Below are 27,812 nucleotides of genomic sequence, written 5' to 3'. Positions count from 1 at the left end.
GCACCGAACTCATCTATCACACTACAATCAGAACTAATACAACTTTCAAGGTTGATTCTTGCACTAAGTTACTCCAAACTCATGTGATCATATCTTGCGTACAGTAAGAGACAACACAGACAACTTTGAAGTTATCAGCTTTTGGTGTTACAACAAACATTACGGTGTTCGTTTCGTAGTACATCTGGTGCGTATTCTCTCACCTCCCAGAAAATGAAAGGGATGTTGGCGCAAAGGCTAATACCGGACAAACAAGTTCGGAAGATAACGAGGCGGTTGGGTCAACTAACCATAGAAAGTTACATGGTAAGTGATCACTCACAACCCATGATTAATATTATGTGCCTGAACGTTGGTATTTCACCGCTACGCCAATAATGTTTTATAGAAACGACTACAATCGTGGGCGTCAGACTACGGGAAGCAGATTGCAAAGTCGCACAAAATGGCGGTGCACTCTCCACTGACACAATATAAAGACATGGAACAAAGGTGGAGTTGGAGCTTTTCAGAAAAAATGTATAATCTGTCTGAAGAACATAGAAAGAGGAATACTATGGCTACCATGAACTGACAGCAGGTGTTTTGATTGTCTTTCGTACCGGGTTGACAAGGGGACGGGGTAAATGCATAAGTAAGTCATTCAAGATAACATAGAAGCGTTGGTCCGGCATTGATCTAACATTTCCTTCAACTCCACGTAGAGTCGCTGAAGGCGTAGATTGAGTGCGAATAGAGTAAGCAGTTCCATAACGAGTTCGTGCTTTGAAATGCCCTGGAACAAGAAAGAACTGAACGTAAAATGGACGTGTCACACGGCCCATTTAGAACAAGTTCCTTACCTACTGTTCCGTTTTCTCGGCTGAGCAATTTGGCTGCAAATCATTCGTCGCCAACTGAGTGGACAACATCAGTGCGCATTGACTTCGGGATGTCAGCGTATAGTAGTAGCAGTAGTAGTGTGTGTGAGTAGAGTTGCTTGCAATGGAGCAATTAACGGTCGACCCCGGTGTAGATGCGTATAGGCCGTCAACCAGTGGTGTATACAAGATGAACACGGGAACTTTGGGTAGTTGTCCAGCTACGTACTTTATTCGGTCGCGCAACCAAATGTCCGCTACCGTCTGGCAACGCCAAGTAAAGTGATACTACACTGCGGTCAGTGGTTATCCGTAGCCACAAACTGGTTTGCTGTGCAACTTCTTGTCGCTGGCCGACCTCCAAGCCATTTCAAAGAACAAACCGATAAAAAACGGACGCAATGTAGTGTAACAGTCGTTTCCCAACATGCCCCAAGCAGCGGTACGAACTAAACTCGGACACAGAGCAACTCTGACCGGCTTTGATGTTGACTGAATGGTGCTTACCGCGGTAAAGGTGGAAAAAATCTTAAGAACGGCACAAATAATCATTGTGACGAAAGGCAACTTATTGCCAAAGTGTACATGACACCGGTATGAGATAAACTGGATAATAAAGACTCAAGGATGTATCTTAACGACTGATAGATAAAATCTCGTTTCGAACATTTGCAAATTTTGTTTGGGGGAAGCGCTTAATAAGATATTCCGCGAATATTTCACACATTTCCAGATGAGAGCTTTCGATCTAAGAACATGAGAAAAACTAGTGATGATCTTTCCTAACAATTATGATGAAAACCTTGCAAATTCTACACGAGTGAACGAATCACCTGTCTACGTTGAACCTGCCTGGGTATACAAGAGCTGTAACTGAAAAGTCCAACAAAGTGAAAGCGGGCTTTTGGTAAAACACTCACGTAAGGTACCCAGATAGACAGTGCTTCAAACATTTCGATACCTCGTGCATTCTGAGGATTGACCGCATATGTGAGTTTTCTCGACGACTAAATTAAACTCTAAATCCAAAGAGCAGTGGTCGTTTGAGCAAAATCGAAATAATCGAAATCACCCAGCTGTAACACCCTTTCAGTGCCTAACTGCCATGCGACCAGAAGGAAGCATGATGGCTTGGATACTGCTTGGATACTGTCTAGACAAGAGAAGTGGAGATGCAGAGGTCAGGCTCGAACCATGGACTTTCCGATCAGTAAATTCGCACTCTAAAACTTAATGTTGGATTTCGACCTCTAAGTGAAACCATTTTATGTCGGAAAGCGGAGAAGCACTGCAGAGCTGTTTAATTCTTATCGGGAAACATCAGCAGTTCGCATTTCACAAAACTGGAGACAGTCCCGAACCCGCGATACGCAGGCTAGTGGTCTGGCACCTAACCGTATGTCCAGGAACAACTGTTCGGTGATGTGATTAACCCTCACCCTCAATAAGGATCCGTCATCTGTACACTGATTCTTCGCTCCTCAGCGGTACGAAATCTTCAGTAAAAATCCCAATACGTAGCTCGGACGAAGAATGAAATTCACCCTGAGTAAAACTTCCATGTGAGAAGTTGTTGCTCGATGAACCAGTGAACATGTGTAGCCACGTGATTCGGATCCCGTGACTGGGGATGAGTGGCCCTATATCACAGCGCTGATCAACCGCTCCTGGCCGAAAGGCTAGATGTCCAAACTACTAACCAGGGGGTCGAGAGTTCGGGAAGTTCTCGAGTTTCATGAGGTGCATACTGTTTATAATTCTCATTCAGGAAGGGACAGCTGTACGGTGCTTCTTCGCTTCTCGGCATAGGTTGGCTTGATTTACACGAAAAAATCTCCAATAAAATTCCCACATCTCCTCACACTATGAACCTTTTGACTTGGTGGTTTTTTCAATAAATCCCTGCCACTCCTGCTTCTTCTCACAGTTTACTAGGGCATCATTCCTCAATTGCTGTGGGTCACTTGAATATCAGTAGGTACTAGCTGCGTTGCTATGCATTATGGGTTGATATCTGTCCATTAATGCATCCTAATAGTGTTTAGGTCTTCCCTGCAACTGTAGCGCAGTCAGTGACGTACGGATAAGTCGTCCGAGATGCGCCCATTATATAAATGGGAAATCACCCTACAAAAGTCATTATAGGTGTTTAAGGGGACGGACCAAGAACAGTCACTGTAAAGAGATGGTCGTTGTACAGAAGCACCACTGTAATTTCACTAAATGTCTCGCGGTTGATCGTACTTTCATTAGCGTGGTGACTGCATGTTCCAGATCGAGCATAAAAACAAAGAACACTAACAGAGCCGCAGAAGCTAGTTGTGAACCAACAAGACATTCAACAAAACTCACTTTAACAGTCGGTTGCCAAGATGTCCGAGAATTTCCGAATATCGGGCCGATGAGATCTTGACATATGTGACGTATCTGATCCTCCTGATCTACACAAAAAAATAATAACCCACACGTTTGTTTTTAGCATCAACACCCGGAGACACTAGGGAGTATCAAGACTACAAAGCCACCGAGGACTTCTGAGACAGTCATTTAGCCACAGTGAAATCTGACACTTCTGTGTAAAGCTGAAAAAGTGGGTATGCAGAGAATTCACGTGCACAACGAGACTGCTTTGGGCTCCATGACATTCTGCATTCCTCATAGAAGAATCACAAATCCTGAAGGAGAGTAGCACACAATAACAGAAAACTGCGAAGCAGTTTCCAGAGAAACACTGTAAATGAACCCAATAACTCGTGGTTTGTCACAGAGCAGTAAGCGTTGACAGTGTAGCCACTTACCGTCTTCGACTAGCTGCCTAAACCATCGGATGAACCAGAATCGATATTCAGCTGAAGAACCAAACAACATGGCATTGTGTGTTTGGGCCTCTAGGAAACGTCGAACGGTCAGTCGTTGGTTCTGAACAGTATCTGACCTGAAGAGAAGATAGGAAAATGCTGACTCGCGGGGTCAAATACGATAATAGGTAGAATGAAACAGATGACTTGCACCAGGCATCAATTACTTAGGATCAATAGCAGATACAGCGGACAGGAGAGCCCTGAGTGCTTGAATCTTTGTTGCACCTGTGGCTGACCATCCATCCCGGAATCTGTTATTTCTTCGAGAAGCCAGCCTCTCTTAGAAGCGGCCTCTTTTCCAATGTAATGTGTTATCGCTAGTAATTAACGAAGACGTCTTAGTTCGTTGTAGGGCCACCTCAAGTTATTTATGGGAGACTGGACTGTTTTTAATTGCTGGTCATTGTTTTAAACTCTGCCAGTTGCCCTAATGTGCTTGATCGTGATTGGTCCAACCCCTGATCTGTTCCGGAGCGAACTGCGTCAAACGAACGCCTTCTGATCAAAGTGCACCGAGTGTCCTAACTGCGTCACTGAATAACACAAACGAATCTTTTCGACTAGATGGTGATGTCCTGCGATCGCCTTCAACTGTGCACAGTGGAATATCGTGACCATGGACCGAATTCGTACGAGTATTGAGTGGTCACGTTAGTGCAAAGTAGGCATAAGATTTTCATAAAGGAAACTACTCACAAGGTTGCTGAAAACTCTTCGACAGCCCACCACCGGTTTCGCCCTTCTTGGGGCTCATCAGGTAGGCGCAGTCCCCGAGTTTCCGTCAACCTTATGATCCACTTGAACCCAAATTGCACTGTTTTCGAGAAATACATCATAAACGAGAGATTCAATTGAGTCACCCGTGAAAACCAGATTGGTAGGCATAAGATTGTTTAGCAAAATCGGTGAGTGGTGCGCGAATATTTTGTCATAACTAATTACCAAATGCGGACTGACCCGCGCGGAAAATAGTTGAGCAAATAACATCTGAAATCTAGTTTAGGGTTGTCTACTGGATTGAAAGTATGCTTAAGATTTCCAGAGTAGCAAGGGGTGTTTCACTTTGGAGTGGAATTCAATGTTTAGCTAGACTGGTTAAGTTTACGACAGTCCGGAAAGTGCTGATATATTAATCCGAGGTTAACAATTCACGTAGTCCAAAATTGTCATGTGAACTTCGAAAAGTTACGTTTTTTTACTTTTTTGGACAGGTAGTCAGTTTTCTGGCCTTTCTTGGGGTAAGTTAATCCAAATGAACTACATCGCGGAATTTTCGAGAAGGGGCGGTCTTCAAAGAGTTATAAGAAACGCCATAAACCTGGTTTCTTCCGGGATCTGGCGCCATCTAGGAGAATTATTAGATTCAAAGTATAAGCCGCACCTTAACAACAACCTTTCGATTCACACGGATTCGTCAGATAAACCGTATTAAATACGAATGCTAATTAGGTCTTCGTGTCTCCGGGATGTAAGCCGGAAAACAGGAAAATGATAAAATTCTATTCAGCTCATCAGAAGACAAGACTGGAAGAAAACAGGACCAAATCTCCAACGTCGTGGCAGCTCAAAATGCTCTGACAAGTAGTGTAACTGTTATAACCCGGTCACACTGGTCATTGGCTTTTACCTCTCTGACCCACGGACAATCATTAGTCAGCTGAAATAACACCAGCAAATCGATACGATATGAAAATAGCACAAAAATAATTGCTATGAGCGCGCGCATTTAACAGGCTCGGTTAATGTTTAGCAAAATCGGTGAGTGGTGCGCGAATATTTTGTCATAACTAATTACCAAATGCGGACTGACCCGCGCGGAAAATAGTTGAGCAAATAACATCTGAAATCTAGTTTAGGGTTGTCTACTGGATTGAAAGTATGCTTAAGATTTCCAGAGTAGCAAGGGGTGTTTCACTTTGGAGTGGAATTCAATGTTTAGCTAGACTGGTTAAGTTTACGACAGTCCGGAAAGTGCTGATATATTAATCCGAGGTTAACAATTCACGTAGTCCAAAATTGTCATGTGAACTTCGAAAAGTTACGTTTTTTTACTTTTTTGGACAGGTAGTCAGTTTTCTGGCCTTTCTTGGGGTAAGTTAATCCAAATGAACTACATCGCGGAATTTTCGAGAAGGGGCGGTCTTCAAAGAGTTATAAGAAACGCCATAAACCTGGTTTCTTCCGGGATCTGGCGCCATCTAGGAGAATTATTAGATTCAAAGTATAAGCCGCACCTTAACAACAACCTTTCGATTCACACGGATTCGTCAGATAAACCGTATTAAATACGAATGCTAATTAGGTCTTCGTGTCTCCGGGATGTAAGCCGGAAAACAGGAAAATGATAAAATTCTATTCAGCTCATCAGAAGACAAGACTGGAAGAAAACAGGACCAAATCTCCAACGTCGTGGCAGCTCAAAATGCTCTGACAAGTAGTGTAACTGTTATAACCCGGTCACACTGGTCATTGGCTTTTACCTCTCTGACCCACGGACAATCATTAGTCAGCTGAAATAACACCAGCAAATCGATACGATATGAAAATAGCACAAAAATAATTGCTATGAGCGCGCGCATTTAACAGGCTCGGTTAAAATGAAGAAACTTCAATGAGCCATCGAGGCGGTATGGCAGAACAACTGAACATGACATACCTGAGATCGTCTGTTTTGTGTGATTCAGAGCGCGGGCCAATCACTTTGTGTAACAATTGACAAGAAGCTAAAGGCCCTGAGGGGCATCCACGATAAGTACTAAGCGCCGCTGCACATCGCGCTTTATTTGAAGCGTCAAAAAGTTCCAGCCTGAAGTGGAGAAAACAGCAAACTACAAGGAACATATCACTTCTTGTAAATCAAATCGAAATGTGCAGTTCAGTAGCGGCATCCTCGTGGTACATGGCGGCCATGCGACCTGAAGGAAGATGCTACCAAGTTACCCGAGCTTAGGTAAGAACATTAGAAGAAATCAGGAGATTGAACAAAGCCAAGAAAACCCATAGTCACGAATTCGCACCTCTGTGACGATCATCTTTAAAAGTACTTCAAACAGCAAAACATTGCCATCCGCGCAATACCGTTATGATCCACATCAGCGGCAAGTGTCGTAAGATCGGATCAAGCGCATCTACATGAATGGGAAAGAAACATACTCTGGTCGTTCAAAAGCGTTTTCACAAAAAAGTGATTTGACGAATCCTCTGACACTACGACACTAAGCTATGACTTATTGACCTTGTCTTCGAGGAGCTCTACTGCAAAACAACAGAGCTTGATACGCAGACAGCAAGATCTTGGTGGTCTACTAACCCTTTGCAGTACTATAAGATTGTTTTAACAGTCATGGTCCTTAGTAGACTTCTGAGACAGTTATGCGTTTCTCACAGCCTAACACAAAAACAACCGCAACGGATGGGAAAACTAAACGGAATTTGACAGCTGTCGAGATTATTGAATAAAATCTTCGATTAACAAGTTTGTTGTTGATTGTAATTTTTCGTGTAAACTACTTTGTTTGAGTGGGTGTACCGTGAGTATTCCTTCTCGTTGATGGTGGAATGTGGAAGGATAGCAATGGTTAGCAAGCTAATAGTTGCAATCGGTAACAAAGTTTACCCGAAAATACGTGGAGGGAAACTTGACATTGGCTAAAAGACACCAAAGAAAAGTGAAACAGATAGCGCGGAAAGGTTAGGTTAGTGCTGATTACATACCATGTTCGGCTATCCGAATGGAAGTAGTAAGAGGAACCATCACGACGATGCACAACTGGAAAACCTCCCGTTCCGAACGTTAACGAAAGGTAACCGGTAGAGGAGGATGGTGACCCTGAAAAGGTGACAATTAGAAAAGTTTAGATAATTGAACTGTGCAACCACTTGAATGAAATAGATTCGAGATTGTGACCTACCTCGAACCACTTCGCGAACGTTCGTTTCGACCAGCAGTTGGGGAAACACGGGAGATGAGCAAAGTGACGAATTTAAAGTAGCAATATCAGGTGGGAAACACAAGTGCCAACTGATTAACCGTCCAGACTGGCACAGTGCTGTTAGACGATAATCAGATGAAGAGGATGGTGAGAGTTTTCGAGCCGGAACGCGAATGTCTGTGCCAGAAACTACGCTATGAAGACGGCTCAGTTGCGGATTGGAATCACCGGAGGGAGTAACACGTGACTGACAGCCAGGCTGTTTTGCACCATCCCCATCTCCAAGTGGGGTAAGAGAGAGATGATGTATGGAGGAATCCAACAGGAGCGGAGGGCAAACACGAGCACCAGTTCCATAAAGCAGTTGAAGACGACCACCAGAATCCCCGAAGGAGATTAGGTTGCTTTGAATAAAGAAAACGGTATGAGGCGTTCAACACGGATTGATGATGACCAAATCTAGTCACGGTCTAATAGGAGGAAAACTCCTGTTAGCTCACTGACTGTGAATAGCTAAAGCTAGGACTAGTTCCTCTTCCCCATTTCCCTTCTAAGATATAATAATAATATAATAATAATAATAATCGTTCAGCTGTAACACTCTTTCGGTGCCTAGCTGTCATGTCAGCCGGAGGAAGCGCGAGGGCTGGGATACTGCCAGGTCGCCCAGGCCTAGACAAGGGAAGTCGAGTGGAAGAGGTCCGGTTCGTACCACGGACTTTCCGGTCAGTAAATTCGCGCTCTAGCCACTTGAGCCATCTCACCCTTTTTCTAAGATATGGATGTTAAAAGACGTGGTTTGAAGGTACGGCAGTGAGGTTACATTGTTGTCAACTGAAACTAACATCATAGTCAGTACAGACTGAACGCAAACGTTTTACAACCAAGGTGACATCAGTAGCTGTAGAAGAATGACACCAGGAATCTCGCTGCAGGCTACCCTTTCTTAACTGCCGAGACGCGATGTTTTCCGTGAAAACTTCAAGACTTTATAGCTTCTACTTACCGTTATTGCCATGTACAAAATCAGTGTCGCAAACTTGAATCAATTTACTAGCAATAATTCTGTTAAGATTAGGCACCCCCATGTCTCGTTCCCACCATACGGCTAGCCTTTTGACCAACAGTTTGGTAGAGGTAAGACTTTGTTCCCCCTGGTAAATAAAAATGCAATGAACACGAAACAGGTGTTGGAATAACTCTTGGAAGCAACCCCAAATTGTTCAAAATAATATAGAAGTTGTAGAACTACAGATTCCGTACAACTTATGTGTACTACCCATCGAAACAAATCACCAAAACCACAATAGCGAAAGACCTATTCCATCGGAAACTATCGGTGTCTATGTTCAAAAATACTCAATCAGATGACTTGGAAAGATGACAGGAATGCGTTGAGTCAACAGGTGCAACAAGTGAAAACAGCAGCAAGGAAAGTGGCGAACGACAGAGGTGTCAATGTCAATTCTGGCCACACCAGTCATCACTAGGCGAATGTTACTTAAAGCTGACACTCACTCGCTATAAGCATACGCAGTTAAACGGCAATCGTTGGCAATTTCCCACAATTGCCGCTCATTACGAGAGCCAGTAATCCGAAATATACCCGGAGATTCTTGAGGCCGAGTTGGAGCGGCGCCAGTCCTTCCGACCAGCTCGATAAGCAGTGGGCCATCGATAGGATGAGAACAGACAAATTGTACTTTGCACTCGTTTGCCAGCTGATCAGGTGTGGTGATGATAGAGTGGATGGAAGAACTTGCGGAAGGTTGTGTAGATCCGGCTAATCGAGATTCTAGCGCGGAACTTTGTGTCACCCCTGTTGATAGGAAGAGCGAACGGAACGAGTAAAATACGTGCATCAAAAAGGTTACCATACAATACGTAGTTACGCAACAAAAAGTCACCCACAAGTGTCACAACTGAACTTCGACAGGAGTGTAGAGGGACAGACAATTTTCATCGAGGGCTCAAGGGAAAGTCAAACCATCAACCTTCCGACTTACTGTTCCTGGAACTGGTAGCGTCATGGCAAGTAAAGAAAAAAAGATTGATGAGTCAAACTCACCAGAATGAATTTCTGTTTTATCACGTGACTTTGGCGACGCAGAAACAGATGAGGGATCCGCAGTTTTACTCTGAGTTGTACCCTTTTTATCATTTCCGCCAGCGGTTGGCACCTCTTCAGCATCCTCAAACAACCGAACTCTGCGACGTTTCCGTTGTTTCCCAACTGGTTGACTTCTACTTCGTGGTTCGTTCTCACGCGCATCTTCTGTAGTGACTGGGACTTCCGTATCGATATCGGTGAATGCGCGCTTTCTTTGATTGACTGGCTCTGGACTGGTGAGGTTATCCGGGGAAGTTGAAGGACCATTGACTGCAATCGTAACGACGCGCGGTGAGGACGGTGGTGGCGACGTCTTTGATACCAGGCCGTTCAAATCTGAAGGTTTTTGCAATTCAGTGTCTTCTCTACGGATTCTGCCGGGTAAAACATCACAAATATTTACATCGATTTTGCTCCCTAAACGAAAAAACGGAGTCACCTGTACTGGGTGACACCTGGTATCACCTGGCTCGATCATCCTGTCAACGAAGGGCACATGTTGCGAATTAACCAGCGCACTTAAACGAAGGGTATAAAAATATCTATACTAGTTTTAACTGCCTTGTGTACCTTCGCAGATTGCCAAAGGATAATGAATGCACTGAACCAAACTATGGCGGAAATGAAGCCAGTGTGATCAACGTGCAGTTGTGACATGAACCTTCACAGTAGAATTGAGCTAACGCAGAACTAGTAGTCCATGCGACCAAAGATTACCCACAGAAAGCGAGTGCTGCTTTTGATGGGCTCATACTAGCAGGTAGTTTTGTAGTTACCTCGAGGTGTTGGGAAAAACGAAACAAAAAATAATGGGTTCCTCCCTCTTGAAGCCTCAAGGCAATTGCAATAGCCACAAAAATCATCAATACTGACTAATCTATATCCGTACTATTTCTCCACACGCTTTGCTACCACTCATATTGTGAGTAAGCGAAAAGCGTCAAAATTGATCGAGCGCCGATTCAACTGTTGCGTCGGTGCCACGTTCCTGAGGTTTTTAACTCCGAGCTAGCCAGGGACCACAAAGCCTGGCAATTGCTACCGCGAAAGGAACCACACACTATCCTTCGAACCCAAGGTTAAGCTACAACACCACCATTGCTGAGTTCAGCGGAGAGTTTTACGGTTCCGATCATGAGAGGAGTATAGCGCCGTTCCCTACAACATTTTGTGGTTCCACATAGGGATCCACAGGCTAACTTGCAAGCACATACGCCCATGCACATATGGACATAAAACAGCACTGTGACCAGTCTAAACGCGTACAAAAGCGTGCTTAAAACGTATCTGCCGAAAAAAATATTCGTGGATATACTCACGCAATCAGTTCGTCAGAGTCTTCATTATGAACAAGTTTTGCGTTCGTAAATTACGGATGCGTAATGTATTTGGAAGGGATAAAAGGAAGTAAAAGTATTTCGCTATTGCCGCTTTCGGCCAAGCTGGCTTGTACAGGAGCTCTGCCAAAGTAGAAACCATGGAATAGGACGCCCTCAAGTGGACTCCACCAAAACCTCATGAGTCCTATCAATGAATCAAACCAGATCAGACACCAGGATCACCGGTTCGACGACGTGTCGAACACATTTCGACAATCGTTCACCGTAACCAACAGCCATCTTCGTGAAAAGTGCCACACAAGCAAGGCGAGTGACAGTAGCTTACAAATGACCTAACAGAATGACTTTCGTGAGTTACTCCCATTATCTGGTCATAGCTATGTGGGTCTTCACCTGAAGTGGCCTCTCAGAAGGTAAACATTCAACGCTGGCTCTCACAAGACAATGCCCAGGTGGTCCTAGTTAGGGATGTCTCAATTCGATGGGTAAACATATACTGGATGGAAAGGCTGGCCATCTCATTACACCAGAATGCCATTGAGGGCAAGGAAACACGTTCATACCAAGGTACACATAAAAACTCAAATTGGACACATCAATGAACTCACGGAGACCTGGAGGTGACTGATCCCAAACGTACCGCTTCGACAGGCCGGTTGGGCTTAAAAAGAGTTGGGCATCAAAAAGAGTTAGTAAATCTGAAAACAACTAGTTCATGGACACAAAACCCATAGGAAACAAAGCTTGCAGAAACAACCGGAATCACAGGCACCACAGTAAGTGACAGAAGTAGCAACAAGTGTTCAAGGCCACGAAACCTCACTGAAGTCCAACAGTAGTGAGCCATTTTGGAAAAGTCAACCTTAAATTAATAAGAACGGTGAAGAAATATACTGGAACCAGTCCTACACAACTCTAGACCTTATCCTGCAAGTTCAGTCAACCTGTGCGGAAAAGTCCAGTAGCACTTTGTAACTGTTCCTTCCTTGTTGGAAATAATCATCAGTGTACACCTCACGATCATCAGGAGCACTTCCAACTCGCAAACCCCTGACAAGGAAAGGGGTGCTAGTACCCAGATGTGCTTGGTTGGTTGGTAGTGTATTCGGCGTGCATGTAGACAGGACACAACATTAAGCACATTTCAATCAGCCATTTTATATCTGCTTTTGTCGGGCTCATCAGGTGACAACTTCCTAAACAGGGAGTCTGCATGGCCCATAGGATGTTTTCTATTCTGGATGAAATAACCAGTTTTCAGTTAGTCATAAGCATACAACGTCACGAAGAAGCTCCTGAAATCACAAGAACAGCTTTCAGCAGAGTAAAAATAGCAACCTTGGAAAAAGTTGGTTTTCAAGACGCACCAGATAGGACTGGGGTTCAGGGAAATCAGTTGACTTCGCCTGAGGAGTCTTCCTGCCTTCTTTGGATACCTCAGGTGATGCCGAGGTGGTTGGTCCGTTTGAATTGGCTTCGTCTGAGTTTACGGACGATTTACTGTTCTGACTGAGTGCAGAAGCAAACTGGGCTCGCGAATTCGGTTCCTCGTCCACACTGTGGAGTCAAATCAGGAAATTCCAATGAGGAATCGGCGAGCACATGTCAACAGCAGAGAAAAAACGTGCAAATAAACCAACCTACTTGTCTAAGTGACCAAGAAATTTGGGTATGATCCGGCGACGTCCGTCCTTGCTCCTGGTTTCAATTTGCTTCGATGGCTGCTAGGCGAAAGTTGGAGGATAGTAAAATGGCAGTTCCCGGCAAATTACGATTGAGGACTAAAACAACATGATCAAGGTGTACATTGACTGGTCTCCCTTTGAGAAAATTTTCGAATCAAATTGTTGACAGTGGACGGGTGGTAAAACACGTACAATGGTTATCCGGCTAAATGCGTCCCACTGAGGCCGGAGCTCATCTGTTGAAGGTAGCAGGTTGACTTGAACCCGTGAGCTTTAAAACAGCTAGCCAACAGTTCGTAAAGTTTAAACGGGTGACGAACAATATGTCGAGACGCAGGTGGACTATTCGCAAGGTGCTTTCAAGAACAAGACAAGGAAAGGAGTGACTTTGGATCCCATTTGAATATTCAGGCCTAGAATGGCCAGAAATCCATGTTTCTAAAAGCTAAATTTCAAGATCAACATTCTATATCCCAAGCAAACCCAAATTTTGACCTAATCATAGTTGGTGCCCTATCTGCCAGCATCGGCCACTGCCTATATACCACATTTGGTTGTATACGCATCCGCATAGCATACTCGACAACCTTCGCTTCTGCATCCAAACAATTCCACTGTAAGTCACTAGCCTTCATTTGTAACGAAATTTAAAAACTAAATTGGCTTCAAAAAACTACTATTATGCCACACAAGGGAAAGAGTTTCTATTCTTGTGTTCTAGGATTCTTGCTACGAGACACCCAAATACCTCACCGTTGGGAACCAATGCTTCACAAGGTAAAACCCTCTATACTCGAGGTTGAATGAACACAATGGTTTCTATGGAGGAGGGTGTCGATAGCTCAGGTAGCGTAGATGGTGGTCGTTAGTTTGTTCGCTAAGCTGGACAACTTGATTGCAAACGTTTCATCACCAATCGAGGTGATATCATCAGTGCGTTGTTACGGAGCGCAGCAGAGCGTAGCGATAGGTCGGCGTGTTTTAAAATCACCCAACCGGAAAGCACCTACATGGATAAAGGCAATTCGTTTAAAAGAAATACAAATGCCAGGCGCTAAAAACAAAACCTTACCCCAAGTGCTACAGGTTTAGAAGTGAGTATGTTTTGTTCACCAGCCTCGTTCAGCCGTTGGCGAACAGCGGCATGTGTTTGTTGTAGGGCAAGTGCTTCCGGCGTTTCGAGAATGATATTAGATTGATCGAGCCCACCAGATAATGACTTGCCACCGGTGGAAACGGAGATGGGTAGATTGTGTGAAAGCTCGGCTAATTCACCCTAGGGCAAGTCCGGCGTTTCGAGAATGATATTAGATTGATCGAGCCCACCAGATAATGACTTGCCACCGGTGGAAACGGAGATGGGTAGATTGTGTGAAAGCTCGGCTAATTCACCCGCAACGAGCTTGTCCAACAGACTCTGGCCGTAAGATTTGTGGTGCAATCGGACCTATGGAAAGGGGACCAAGAAAAAATGCGGATCCAGAAGTCCCAAAAAATAACTTCACAGTACTAGACTAGGAACAACAACGCCTGGACGTTAAAAAGTACAGACTAGGTTTAAATTTCCCTTCCATACAAAAACATCCATTTATCGGAGCTTCCACGGTGTAGAAGTTGATAGAACTGCTAGAACGTTGCACCAATGTGAGCGTTTAATTCGATTGGTTGCATCACTTAGTTAGGGGCCAGATAGAAAGATACTGACAAAACCGTGTACTACACTAGCCAAGAGCGTTGGTCTACGAGTAAGCGTGAAAACAGCATAAAGATGGAGATTGTCGTCAGCCACGTATTACATTGCAAAACCAAAGCGTTCAAATTGAAGACAGCTGAAAAGCTAATCCGTATATTGATGCACTTGGGTGGGAAGAAACAGAAAGACCACTGTAAAACCCAAAGTGCTGCTCACTACTACATCAAAACTTGAAAACGGGATGAAAGTCAAACCTGATAACGATAAATAAAGGGACTTGGATCTTAACATAATACGGATGCTGGAAATAGGCGAGAAAGTCTCTCGCTAATTGTCATTTTACGCTTCACATAATGGGGAGATTTGCAGAACTGGTCACAAAAATAGGTCATGATGACGGGACAATCAATTTGGAGGCCAACTTTACGTAAATTCCTTTTATCGCTTTGGCGGTTGAGCACATACATTATCAATCATACACATGATCACATTTGCCCCTCCCTACAAGATCCCAAAGAAGTGCTGCATTTCTGGAGACATCACCTTTTTTGAAAGGTACTGCTAAAAAAGGCCGGAGCGTTGTGAGATAGTAGACCGCAGCAAGTTTGATTACCTGGTCTGAGGCNCCACAGTATCTTTAGTAAAACACTCCGGCCAGCTACAGCAAGCAACACACGTCAACAATTCTCAACATCATTCCACCCAACCGTACGCTACCACACCCTGTTCTTCGAAACCCTGCAATGAAATTCGGTACATCTATGACTACTGGTTCTGAGTGGCACCGTCACCACCTACGCTACCTATCAACAGAAACTAAAGCGGGTGAAGTCCACGTGTTCCGCAACCATCTACGACAAATCTAACTTTCATCTTTTCGGCATCCCAATAAAACAGAGTGCCCGAGTTTGTAACTGCGATTGGCGCACACAAAAAAAACACTGGCCACTGACCAAATCTGCTGTGGGCCAGGGAGTTCCAAGTTCGGCCTCCGTGAAACCCATGTAAGAAACTGTACCATCCAGCGAACAAGCCATCAATTCGGAACCGGTAGAACTCCTGGTTTGGGAGGATGGGAAAAGTGAGGAAATGGTCAGGAAGGCAACCAATGCGCTTACAAGACATAGTGACGCTGTAGTGTCACTCACTCAGCTTCCTGACACAAAAATAGCTGTTATCGCAGAAATGTGAGTGGCCGGAGAGAGTTGAAAGAAAACAGCTAAAATTTTCAGTAAACCCTTCACAAAAGCTTTTCATTCGATTATGCTATTTGGGTTGGTTTTAATCAAATGTGAAGAAGGACCTGAGAAACACATCAATTCGGTGGCAAAACATAAATGATCACTTGTCACACATGTAAATGCATTTAACGTTATGTTGCTTGAATGTCATATGGTGGTGGAATGCAAAAAATTCCATACACTGATTCAATACGTATTTATGATTTCAGTCCCGTAGTAAATGGGTTTCGGTTTCCACAGGAAGGCTTAACGATGTCCGTGAAAATCATCAAAAGATGATAAATACGACCACCAGTGTTACGCACAAAGAACGCATAGCGAATTCGGAACAGCAACGAAGAACTCACCAAGTGAGATCACACACAGAATTCGTGAACAGGTCGTGAATGACAACCAACGCCCGACGATCAGCGGTTGTCTAGCAAGTAAGGGTATATTATAAACTTGAGGGTACTATAACAGAAACCGTAGGACGACAAAGAAGGGCAAAAAGCATAAATGGAACTTGAATCGGAAAAGAGGAAACTAAGAATTTTGAAATCTACAGCAGGCGAACACGTTCAAAGCAAAGCACCACAAAATAGGCAAAAAGGCTCTAAAGCACTGGTTAAAAAAGTACGAAAGAAGTGCATGAAATAGCCACTTACCCACACTGAAACAGACCTATCTTTACTACCCAACGCGAGGCATACTAAATCCTGAAAATGGAAGAAAAAGAAAGCACTGTGCAGACCATTTGTCCTCAAACTACTTCCCATGATTCCCTCTTAGTAAGCGACCTAAAGCTATTCCTCCATCCCATCGGCGCTGCCTAATGTAATGTTCACATGAGTGACTAGAATCTAGTAATGATGGTGGCTCCTAAATTAACAAAACGGATTAAAGCTTGATTACTTAGTGGAACATCATAGCGGGCCAAGTGGAATCGTGTCATAAACACAGAGCATGAGATTCAAGTACCGATTACTTCCGAAGCAACCAAGACTGTTGCGATCCACACTATTGGAATTCGGCTACATCATCCGCAACTTTGCGTCCAAAAGAAACTTGTGTAGCTCCGTAAACTGGCTTTGGCGTCGTTCGTCCAATTCCTTAAACCATTGACTTGTGAACCACTCGCTTCTTTTTGGAGTATCCGCCAGTGAATGTCCTGTAACCGTTGCATGTGACCTTTAACCGGTGTCATACGTTAGTCATAAAGCTTAATCACAATTAAAAAAAAACTTCGTTCGTTAGTCTCGTTCTTCTCGGGGACCAGCAGAAGTGACACATTGGATGGGAATAGAGCGGGAGTACGAAAAGAGTCAGTAAAGTAGCCACGATCCTTGAAAATTTAATGAAATCAATCTCGCCGGCTTCAAACGCTCGTACAATAGACACTGGGGAAGCTAAAATCCGTAAAACTGTGACCACCATTCCCCCTTTTGAATTCTCTGCCCTGTGGCAGACAAAATTGCCACGACAGAATACACTAGTAGCCGACTACACGTCGGATTTGTTGAACATTCACCCTTTGTTCTTCCTACTTTCAGTCGACTGACAAACTAGCTACACTACCAAGGGACCACAGATGTGACCTAACGATAAGCAACCCTATTTGGAAGCACACACATAGCCATAGACTTCATAACTTGTAGTCACCATTATGAATAAAAGTACCGTGTGGCCAAAGGAGATCTCCTTGTCACTAGCAAGCGACTGTGCACGTAGGCATCGTCATACGCAAGAATGCGTTACAGCAAGCCTAAAGACCATCATCTCAAAAAGTAACTGATGACCGAGGTGATCACTTACTTGCGTTTCACTTTTTCCGGATTTTCTGAAGAGATTCGGCGAGTAACGCTGAAACGAAGTGAGAAACAAACATATAGGGACTAAGTTATAAAGGCAATGAGGTAAGAGAAAAATGTCGCAGGTTGAAAGGGAAAAATTTGACAACAGAACAGGGTTGAGTTCTGGAAGGTGAGGTCAGCTGAAATTGTCGGTAGTGTGGTATGTACCGTGATAGCGAAACGACACAGTCATATGCAAGTAAATCCAATGGTTCCGGTGTCTGAATGTCAAACCGCTACCGTCGACAGCAGCATCAGACTACCGCTTGAAAGCGATAAATATGAAACCAAATGCGGTCATCGGAAGGAAGAGTGGTCATCATCTGAATTCCACTCGACCTCAACCCCCCCTCAAACTAAATTGTCCGAGCACTCATGACTCCACAAAGACCAGGGAAAATCTACCAGTGGTAACCGAGGAGAATCATCAACTGAAGCACCCTGAAGTGGAAGATTAACGAACCAAACCCAATCGGAATTAATTTGAACCCCACCCCCCAATTCACCAAAGCACGATTTTGACAATTTCACTAACCAACAAGAACCGTTAACTGACACTCTACACTGATCTAGTGTGATCATCTGATGAGGACTGGCTTACTGATTGGTTCCCCGTCTGCCTCATAACCTGGCCAATTTGGTGACTTGCTCACTTGGCCTGATGAAGCTTTTGTGTCAAAAGCGAAACGTTGCCTAAATAAAAACTACCGATTGTTTATCAAGCTCTTCTGAAACCAAATACAATTACCTGTAGATAACTTCCAACCTCCCACGTACCCTGTATCACTGCTGGCACAAAGCAGTCCTCAACCAATACAGATGGCTAACGATGATTCACCGTACGGCACTACGATGAGTGGTCGAATGAAGCCAAACCCTGTGCAGACTACAGACTCTAGCCTAGAAGCTGTAGGGAGTCCACAGGCTCAAGCTTACAAGTGTAAGCTCTATTCCCCTCCCTAGCGGATTGAACTGAATGAAATTTAGACTCGGTTGAACGCTGAGCGACGGTATTTCCACATCAAAAGTCGTCCTGGAAGTAGGGGAAGGTTTAACAGAGGCACCATTTGGGCGAGCCATACAAGCAGCCATAGGAAGGCGCGTTTCCAGCATCCCAGTACAACAGAAATGTGATGTGAACGTGTTCAGATCATGAGCATGTACCTACCGCACAAATCACGTGCTTTCGGTGCCCGACTAAATCGAATGCTGGAACCCAGTTGTTGCGGTCGATAAGTTTAGTCGTTGGAAAACCGTTGTTGATTGCATGCGGGGCAGCTATGGTGGACCCATCCAGACTCCATGAGATTCTCATCACCTGACTTTGTCCAACAGCCTGAAAGGAATACAAAACAAAAATGAGAGCTTGAGATTACAGTCATATTCTCGATAATTTGCTGCAGCAATCGCTGGTATTATTAATTCGCCGCAGCTTTGGATTGATAATCGAATGAAAATGAAAAGAAAAAAAGAATCACGGTGTTTGTGAAGGAGAGGCATATCCCTGAACATCGTAGACGACCACGTTCTTTTGATGGCACCATGAAAAGTCAAACTGCCATCCTCTAACCGAAATTGCTCGACCCTAGTTTCAGTGACCGAGAATAGTTACACTGTTAAGATAATCCTGTAGCACAGAAGTTGCTGTGGAAAATAGCCGAAAATGTCATCCTGAAACAAAACTAATAGGACCTTTGTCTTTATAATCAAAGCCTCACTGAAGTAAACATCTATCGTGAGTCATGGGCATTCTCTTAAAGAGCGGCATCTAAGTGAACGCCGATGCATGCTGCTGCACAAAATCATGCTACTGTGGCTACACCCAAAGACCATCGCTCACGCAATCCGGTAGGAAGTGACAGTAAGGAGGACACGGGCCAGTTAGTCAACACATATCGCAGCATCTCCAGTTAATCACAAAAAACACGGGCGACCACATCTCGGAAGCGGCCAGCACGAATAGCCGCCCATGATCGTTCTAGTGATTCCGGATGGTTCTTCGTAATCTCCTTCAACCAATTCGCACGCTGCATTCAGAATGGGACAGATCTCGTCGAATACCGTACAGGCTTCTGGTACCTCAAAAGCACATTGCCTGTTGGTTGAAGTGTTGACTATGAGACGAGATTCTGAACTGACAAGGCTAACGAAGTTTTACACAGACCCGAGTAAAGGACACAAAGGAGACGAAATTTTCGGCCCGAAACCAAACAATGTGTCCTTATGGCAGTGGTTCTGTTCTATCTCAAGTATGGCAGTAAACAGCACCACGTGGTATTCTGTACTTAAGCAGCTTTGCCATACACTATGTATCGACTGGACTGACACCCAGATTACAAGGGTTCTCCATGGAGTAGGCCGCGACAGCGTCCAGTTGATAGCCCTATCCGAGGGTTGGGAGTTATTTATTGGATGGAGGAAAACTGGATTGTGAAGCAGATGCTGTATGAACAAATGAACACACAACAACTGAATCCTGGCGGACACGCGGTCGAAAGTAGAAAATCTACTAATATTGATCCTACAAAATCGGCAGCTGAAACGCAGAACCTCCCAACTAGTGGCATTCGTGTGGATTATCACCTTGCTCCTTTTTCGTTCAGTTGTGTCATCAAGGAACCATGAATCTAAGTGTTGAAATCAAGTCTGGAGAGAGATTAATGGGGCTGGACTATGTGACATTAATTTGTTGTTTGATGGCTAAACAGGATATCGAAGGGTTTCAGCACGCGTTTTGGTATTTAAGTGCTAGTACGTATTACTGGCATATTGATACCAGTGATGATGACAGTGATGGCAAACAAGCGGTGAGCAGGGGTCGATATCCTAGCAAAGCAAGTCACCAGTCCACCCGAAGTAAGCATCACTAAGTTCATATGCTACATTATCTTTTCGCGGGCCTGTAAATGTCAAGTTCCAACACCTGTCAGCGTAAAGTTAGAGGCGACTGCCCATGATCAGCACCTCATAGAGCTTTACTAACTATAATGAAATTAAAATAATAGTTCAGCTTTAGCACTCTTAATGTGCCTAGCCGTCGTGCACTCCGAATAAGGCACGCGAGCTGGGGTACTGCCAGACTGCCCAAGCCTAGACAGGGGAAGTCGAGAGGCAAAGGTAGGGTTGAAACCATGGACCTTCCAGTCGATAAATTCGCCCTCTAATCACTGAGACATCTCACCCCCAAATCCGGCCTATTACTAGCGCAGGCCACCACTCAACTATTGCTCCCATGAGTGAATAACCCGCGTGGACAATCTGGACAGTCCGAAGTACAAAACTAGATGTGACTGTGAGCATGACTAGCATGGCTAGCTACGCTTGTGTTATGAATTTTATGCCATTATGAAAATTGCGGACCAACAGGCGATCTTCCGCACATGCTGAGTTTCACTATCATTGTGCCCACTTGATCCGAGTATTGTGGTCAGTAGTTGGGCATGCTGACGGTTCCGGAACTGCCCCCCTGCTATTCAGCTTCGGGTCGTATTCCATAGACCTGTTACCAGGCAAAGAGAACTCGGATGGTTATACGCTCGGCCACGTGCAAACTGCGTATGGTATTAATAACCCCGCATGAAAGTTTGCCGGCGTGGTTCGATGTGACGGAAGTGCATCTTTTGGCAAACAGTGCACACAATAGGTGGCGTCACGGGGTTGTAGCTGTCCTTCAGCGACGAGATTTAATAGAAAAACTGAGCAAATGTGGTTACAAAAATGACCTGAAGATGCTACCAAGTTTCATGTACCCACTAGAGTTGAATAGCCTGTGTACATTGCGCTCCGGAGTATGTACCATGTAGATGAACTGGACCAAAGTAAATCTGTTGGCTGAAGTTCAGGAAAAATTAAGTGTACAGCAGTTGTGTTGCCGTCATTAGAGATCACGGTGACATTTCATCAACTCTCCACTTCGTTGTTTCCACTTATCTCTGTAGTCAATCCATGAGATAAAAAACAAAAGCAGCTTTTTCGTGTTTGTCAGTTCACTGATTTTACAAAATAGCAGTGGTCCGCGTATGGTAAGAACCAGAGTTGAACATGAAGTTTAGATATCTGAGAGAAAATGTCCTGTTCGACGAGCATTCTCTCTTCACTCCATATTGCAACAGTAAGTCATGTTAGACGCATAATCGAGGATTCTCCGCCTTCTTTGAAGACGGCGTTCACAAAATTGATGAAACCTCGTCTACAGCCCTTTACTTCTATCCTGTAGAGGGCAGCTAAGGCGAAACCCGTGGCGCACCGCTGATGCGTTTTGAAGGACAAATTCTTCCATATGTGGAACAACGGTCCAACTGAACCCAGATGTACCTTTCGTATTGCAAATTTGATTGAGGAAACATATAAACGCGCCATACTCTAACCTCATCCCAGTTCGCAAAAAAATGTTTCAAAGGATGGGGCAAGGATTAAGGGTGTACGGATAAACACTTAGAGGGGACATGCAGATCAAAACGTCTCTTGGAAAATAGTTGATGTGTTAAGGTGTATGAGTGAACTAAATGAGCTTATATAACAAGACAGCCTAAGAAAGACACCAAGCTGGTGAGTTTCGCTTGAAGTTGCCAATTGAACCTATATGAACAAGAAGCGAGAAACCTACAAGGCTACCCAAGACACGGCCTCCATTGATTGAAACTGAGCAGTAGTGTAATAAACAAAAAAAGGAGTCTGACCTTGACAAATGGCTTCCTGATCACCGCCTCCTCCCTCCAATCTGCTGTGCGCCAAACTTTCACGGAAATCTCATCACCCTGACTGACTAAGTAACGTCCAATCGGGTCCCAGGCAACGCCTTTGATGAAGCCTTGATTTCCGTGGAGTGTTGCGAGCATGACGAATGGTCCAGAGCCAGGAGCACCGGAAGTGGATTGGCGACACCAGACCAGGATGTTGTTATCAACCCCGGCAGAGGCTAGTTTGTAACCGTCATGGGACCAGGCCAAATCAAGTATATCTGGTGGAAAGGTGGATGCACAAATCATATAACTTCGGCTTGAATAATCCCTTCGATGATTAAGTCCTCGGAAAGTACCGGCATAAACCAAAACATGGTGAGTCAGCCCTCAATTGAAATCAACACCATGCGAAAGTAATGTGCCGTCTTATAGAGCACCTTTGTGCGCCCAACTCTGTCAATATTCAAACCATTGCAAGCCCGAGTGAAGTCCTGAAGACTGAATGACTGGATGCACCAGTGAAACTCAAAAAAATATAAATTTTCGAATCGCCCTAAGCTTCGGAGCACTGGGCATAACTCAAGCACCCACAAATTCACTTGATTTACGACTTGAGGGTGGATTCTTATAACAAAACAAAAAGCAACGACATTCCCACATATGATTGGATGCACCATGAAACTCAAAAAAATATAAATTTTCGAATCGCCCTAAGCTTCGGAGCACTGGGCGTAACTCAAGCACCCACAAATTCACTTGATTTACGACTTGAGGGTGGATTCTTATAACAAAACAAAAAGCAACGACATTCCCACATATGATTGATTAATCAGGGCATTGGGCAATAAGCACAGTGTTTTCAACTTCACGACAACCACACTGAGATACGTACCTCCTGTATGGCCACGGAGCACTGAGGCGCAGCGCCAGTGTTCAGTAAATTTTGTCTTCTCCTTCAACCCGAAAACTGTAGTTTGCCGGGAAGCTGCTCTGAGAATCGAAAGTGGACAGATGATACGATTGCTCACAGACGGTAGGAAAGTGGAGAACAGGTAGAAAACACTACTGACATAGGGACTTACGAAGTTTTCGTCCACAACATGACGACTTTATCCATCCCAGCTGAGGCTAGCCAACATCCAGAGGGAGACCAACGTACACAATTAACGCAAGCTGTGAATACAAGTTAAACAGAACAGTTTCGAAAGGTAGACTATTTAAGGTGAATTTTAAATAAACACATCAATACGTAGAGTTTCGTAGCCACCAAATGTTTCAGGACGAGAAAACCCGTCGACATTGCAGTGATAAATGTAGACATTGGTAGCATGAGGATATTTTGGAATTCGGGCTACTAATGAAAGATGGCACTACAGCTACATGTAAAATACAAGTGTACATAAAGTCATGCGGCAGATTCTTAGGATATCACCTGCGGCAGGCCGAAAATTACGGACAGAAACGCACAATACGTCTCGTATAAACTCGTCAGGCATGCCGTCGGTGCTATCGTACAACACAAAACAAAAAAACCGATTTTTCGACTGGTCGAAGAAGCATTTCGAAAATTCAGCATCGGTGGGATTGCTTGAACCCCCTTCAACATAAAACACGACCCAGCAAGCACTGAAAAAACGACCTCGAAGGAGGACCAATATACCAATATACCAATATACCATACCTCATCCTAGCAACGTGTGTTGACTTGACGGATTCTTCGACAGCCTCGATAATACTGATTCCATCCAAAAAAGACAGCCCGTTAGTAATCATGCATTTTTCTTCCTCGACACCGGAGATTTGTACGAGTGCTACAGAATCTGTGAGGTACTGGTAATACCAGTGACCAGTTAAGCGACGAATGCTGTAACGCATTTGCGTAAAAGTCAAATCATCCAAAGCTTATAAACTCTGATCATCCGATCTGGATCGCATTGCTCTTCGATCGTTAGGATGAAATGTATCCATCTCAAATATACAGACCTTTTCTTCGAGTGACTTGACATACGGCTTCTTCGTATCAAGTTCCAATCATTCGCTTTTTCCACTGTACTAAGATTTTCTGTCCTCGTATTTGTGTGACAGTTAAGTACCAGAACGTACGATTGATGCATTGATGTCACCCATGATGATGATTAATTTGAGCCACAACACATTTCACGAACTGGCGATTAGGAAGTTATACTGTTGGAATGTGCCGTGTTTGGATGACAGCGTTGATTAGACAAAGCGAACACTACCTAGGAAGTAAGTTAGGAGATTGCCTTTCCTTCATCCTTACATCAATAAGACTCCGGTGCGATCGAGCTCAAACTAAAAATGATGGTTCTCTCAATCGTGTTATCACCGGTTTTTCACCCACGTACACAATCTGCTCAGCCCCGATGAACTCAGAATGTCACAATTTGGTGCGGCAGTCCTCATGAATCAAATCATATTCTCTAAGTGGGACACCACTATGCGCGAATGGATTGGTCACGGTGTGTATGGAATCGCGTGACAACTAAGGCGCATGGGTTGACATACGCCAATCCGGCCAGGCGTTGTTGGAGTAATACTACTTCGTTGTGATAAGTTATTCTTATAATGAAAACAAGAAAACGTCCTGTCAACTGAAAAGACAAAGCAAATACCTTCCCCATTGTGGCGCACAGCATTAACCATGTGACAACTGCAAAGTAGTGATGTTCGTCCTCTGCGCATTACCACCATCCGTATTCACACGTCATTCGATCAGTCAGTAAAACCACAGGCAGCCTCCTAGCGACAAACTGTTTTTGTACATAGTTCACCTAGAGACGCTTCATAAAAACATGTTTGTTTCATGTATGTCTCCTACTGTCACCTACTGTCATACTTTCTTCTGTGGCTCAATCGGATGCAAAATTGAAAAATTGCGGTTCATGTGCCCTATGGTGAAACGGGTCCGTGAAGCAACAAAGTAGTATTTAACCGTCCTTCCACGACACAGTCTTAATGGAATCAGACATGTATGTTGTACCACCATCAACAAGTCGTAACAGTGAACCAGATCCCCGAGGAACTGGAGACAACCCCGTGTTTTTAAACAACCCGAATTCATATTTGTGCTTCTTTCTTATAGTTACCCGTGACGTTAACCCATGGTGTTGTAACAAGGTCGACCAGTCAACATACAGAAAGCGTGACGCAGACGGTGTAGGTAGCGTGACCAAACTCAATCCTCGGTCATATAATCGCCGCCTTGGCTCCAACAAGTCGTGCAGACTACCATTTTGCGGCATCTTAAGCTCTCCAAAAATTTGGCGACACCAAACAAATTTACAATATCTAATGCAGATAATCTCAAACAGGTCATCCAGTAGCTCCTGTTGAAAAACTCCAGGACACCATTTAAAAAATACTACTTCCGAATGACATGAAAAGCAACTCTTGGAAGAGACCGCGAACAAGCAATGCCGTAAGGCACGGAGAGTTCGAAAGTGGAACGTTACCTTATGGTTAGATCTCCACAGGTACGCTACAGAGATTGGATCCGAAAAGTTCACCCCACCACTTTAGGTTTTACCCCGTATAACCCAACAAAATACATTGACAGCAAGCGCGCTTGAAAAGGCGCACCTCTCCGTTCGACGGAATGACAAACAAGAGGTGAAACAGCACAAATGAAAAACCATAACACTCGAGGCAAGAAGAGCGTATCAGTCACCTACGATGCTTCTACGGAATATAAGCGCCGTCCCATCACAATGGTGCACAAAGGTCAAAATATCACTTCCGCCAGATGTAAACAAGAATGACCCAAACGAATGCTGAAATCGAAATCAGAATCGAATCATATTGAACACACTAGGGAAGATACACACCTTGATGGCTATCCATTTGGAACAACTTGCGTGGTGTGTTTGGATCCGCCTCTAATTTTGGATCGCGAATGGGTGCCATGTTCCACAAGATCACCACACCACATGTGTCGATGAGTCCACCTGTAGCCAAACGAGAGCCATCCGGGTGAATGTCTAAACTATAGATCGGAAGGCCTTGAAGAAGGGAAGAATCAGAATGATTGATTGGTGATAAACTATTTCATTTGAGAGACCAGAAGCAGACGTAGGTAACCAATTGAGGGACGAGTAAAATAAACGTAAGAGAAAAGACGAACCCAAAAAACAGAAAAATATCGGTAAATGGTTAAAGCTGATATCCATGCAGTGAGTCGTTTTAAATAAACCTATGTTGTATGGACGCTGGGGCGAAATTTATAAAATAGCACGGGATATAGTGGCCTAGAAAAAGGATACGGGCCATGAGCAGTCAGAAACGTTATTACGGGGAATCGAAATTTCCAAAAGCTGAGCTACCAACACAACGCTCGCCGAATTTCGAGCATGAATATCGCGAGGCACGTGAAGGAGGTGAATGAAACTAATTTTAACGAGTAGGAAGCGTACAACGGTGCACCTCAAGGAGGTAGGTGCAACTAGATTCCGCAATGTGTCAAACTGCTTGTAAACAAAAAAGTATAAAAAATGAACGAATAGAGTTAACATTCGCATCACGTTCTGCTCTTGCTACTTCTCCCTCGGAAACTTCCTATTCTGAAGGCTGGGATAGATCCGCTAATTCTAGTTGGTTCCGAAATGGCTGATTACCGAACACTGAATGAAGTAACTGAATTAAAAAATAAAATGCCCTTGAAGACTAGTGTCAAAGGTGTAGTCGTTCACTATGTGTCACGTGCTATATGTATCCGCCGGATTCAACTGAATGACTATTCTGGGGAGTCTGCTTCTCACCATCACTATCATTATCATTGATACTACTAGAGTGAGGAAACTGAAATCTAAATGCGAAAGGACCAAATCAATTTACTTGGATAAGACTCCGGAAGTGCAACAAAAAAAGTGTACATAAAAAGTGCCTTGGCACTAATCCACCCAAAACAGTCCAGATGCCTACACCTAAGAAAGGTTATTCGGATTATCTGAACAGACGATTGATAGAAGCTGACACCGACTAACAGCCTTTAGCAAGGCACACAAAACCGCATCCGGGCGGACGGATAACCTTAACAATACTCAAACATGCTCTATGCCCCTGTTTTTTAACATACTGAATGTACTTGGGCGCACTCGTGATTGACTGTTGCTACGATGCTTCGGTTTCCACAAGGAAACGTTCTCAAATACCTACTACGCCAACGAAATGTTGACCTATCCAAAACTATCACCAAAGTCCAATGTAGTAATGCGGATGCATCTATTGTAACATTCTGGCAGTTGACAGTTCTTAGAACCTGTGGTAACAGAAACAACGCAATAATCAAATATCGATAATTTGATTAATCAGTCCGCCCAGATCTTAGAGGCTTCGATATCAGTCACTGACAACTACCACTCAAAAAACTAATACGGAGGTACGTAGGTGATGAAGCAGTAAAATCATTCCAAAAGCCTTGGGGAAACCAAGCCAGAGTACTCGATTCGGGGACAGACATGGAAGATTTTATCGTGAAGAAAGCTTACCAGTATTTTGATCCTTGGACAACGATCCATGAGACACCCACGCTGGCTTGAGTAACCTCATTCACAGAAGAC

The 27,812-nt window shown here is 44.1% G+C and overlaps 2 protein-coding genes across 2 annotated transcripts; one reads left to right on the top strand and one right to left on the bottom strand.

Annotated features, from left to right (window-relative positions):
- Positions 1-193: 193 nt before the first annotated feature.
- T265_14759 (hypothetical protein) lies at positions 194-27,812 on the bottom strand (the record flags this gene model as incomplete). Its single annotated transcript, XM_009175112.1, has 23 exons — positions 194-775; positions 3,213-3,301; positions 3,659-3,795; positions 6,378-6,527; positions 7,436-7,550; positions 7,633-8,057; positions 9,172-9,472; positions 9,722-10,137; positions 11,712-11,764; positions 12,471-12,660; positions 12,748-12,824; positions 13,861-14,054; positions 14,115-14,235; positions 15,435-15,540; positions 16,070-16,140; positions 16,370-16,420; positions 17,517-17,564; positions 18,723-18,890; positions 22,234-22,514; positions 23,129-23,226; positions 23,319-23,409; positions 26,082-26,255; positions 27,741-27,812. The coding sequence occupies 23 exons, from the start codon at positions 27,799-27,801 to the stop codon at positions 644-646; spliced, it is 3,549 nt and encodes a 1,182-aa protein (XP_009173376.1).
- T265_09110 (hypothetical protein) lies at positions 19,967-20,179 on the top strand (the record flags this gene model as incomplete). Its single annotated transcript, XM_009175101.1, has 1 exon — positions 19,967-20,179. One exon carries the CDS (start codon positions 19,967-19,969, stop codon positions 20,177-20,179), a length of 213 nt encoding a protein of 70 aa, XP_009173365.1.

The sequence above is a fragment of the Opisthorchis viverrini genome, assembly GCF_000715545.1.
Source record: "Opisthorchis viverrini unplaced genomic scaffold opera_v5_257, whole genome shotgun sequence".
Taxonomy (NCBI): Eukaryota; Metazoa; Platyhelminthes; class Trematoda; order Opisthorchiida; family Opisthorchiidae; genus Opisthorchis; species Opisthorchis viverrini.
Note: the sequence above shows the minus strand (reverse complement) of the source record. Positions and strands in the feature narration are given on the sequence as shown.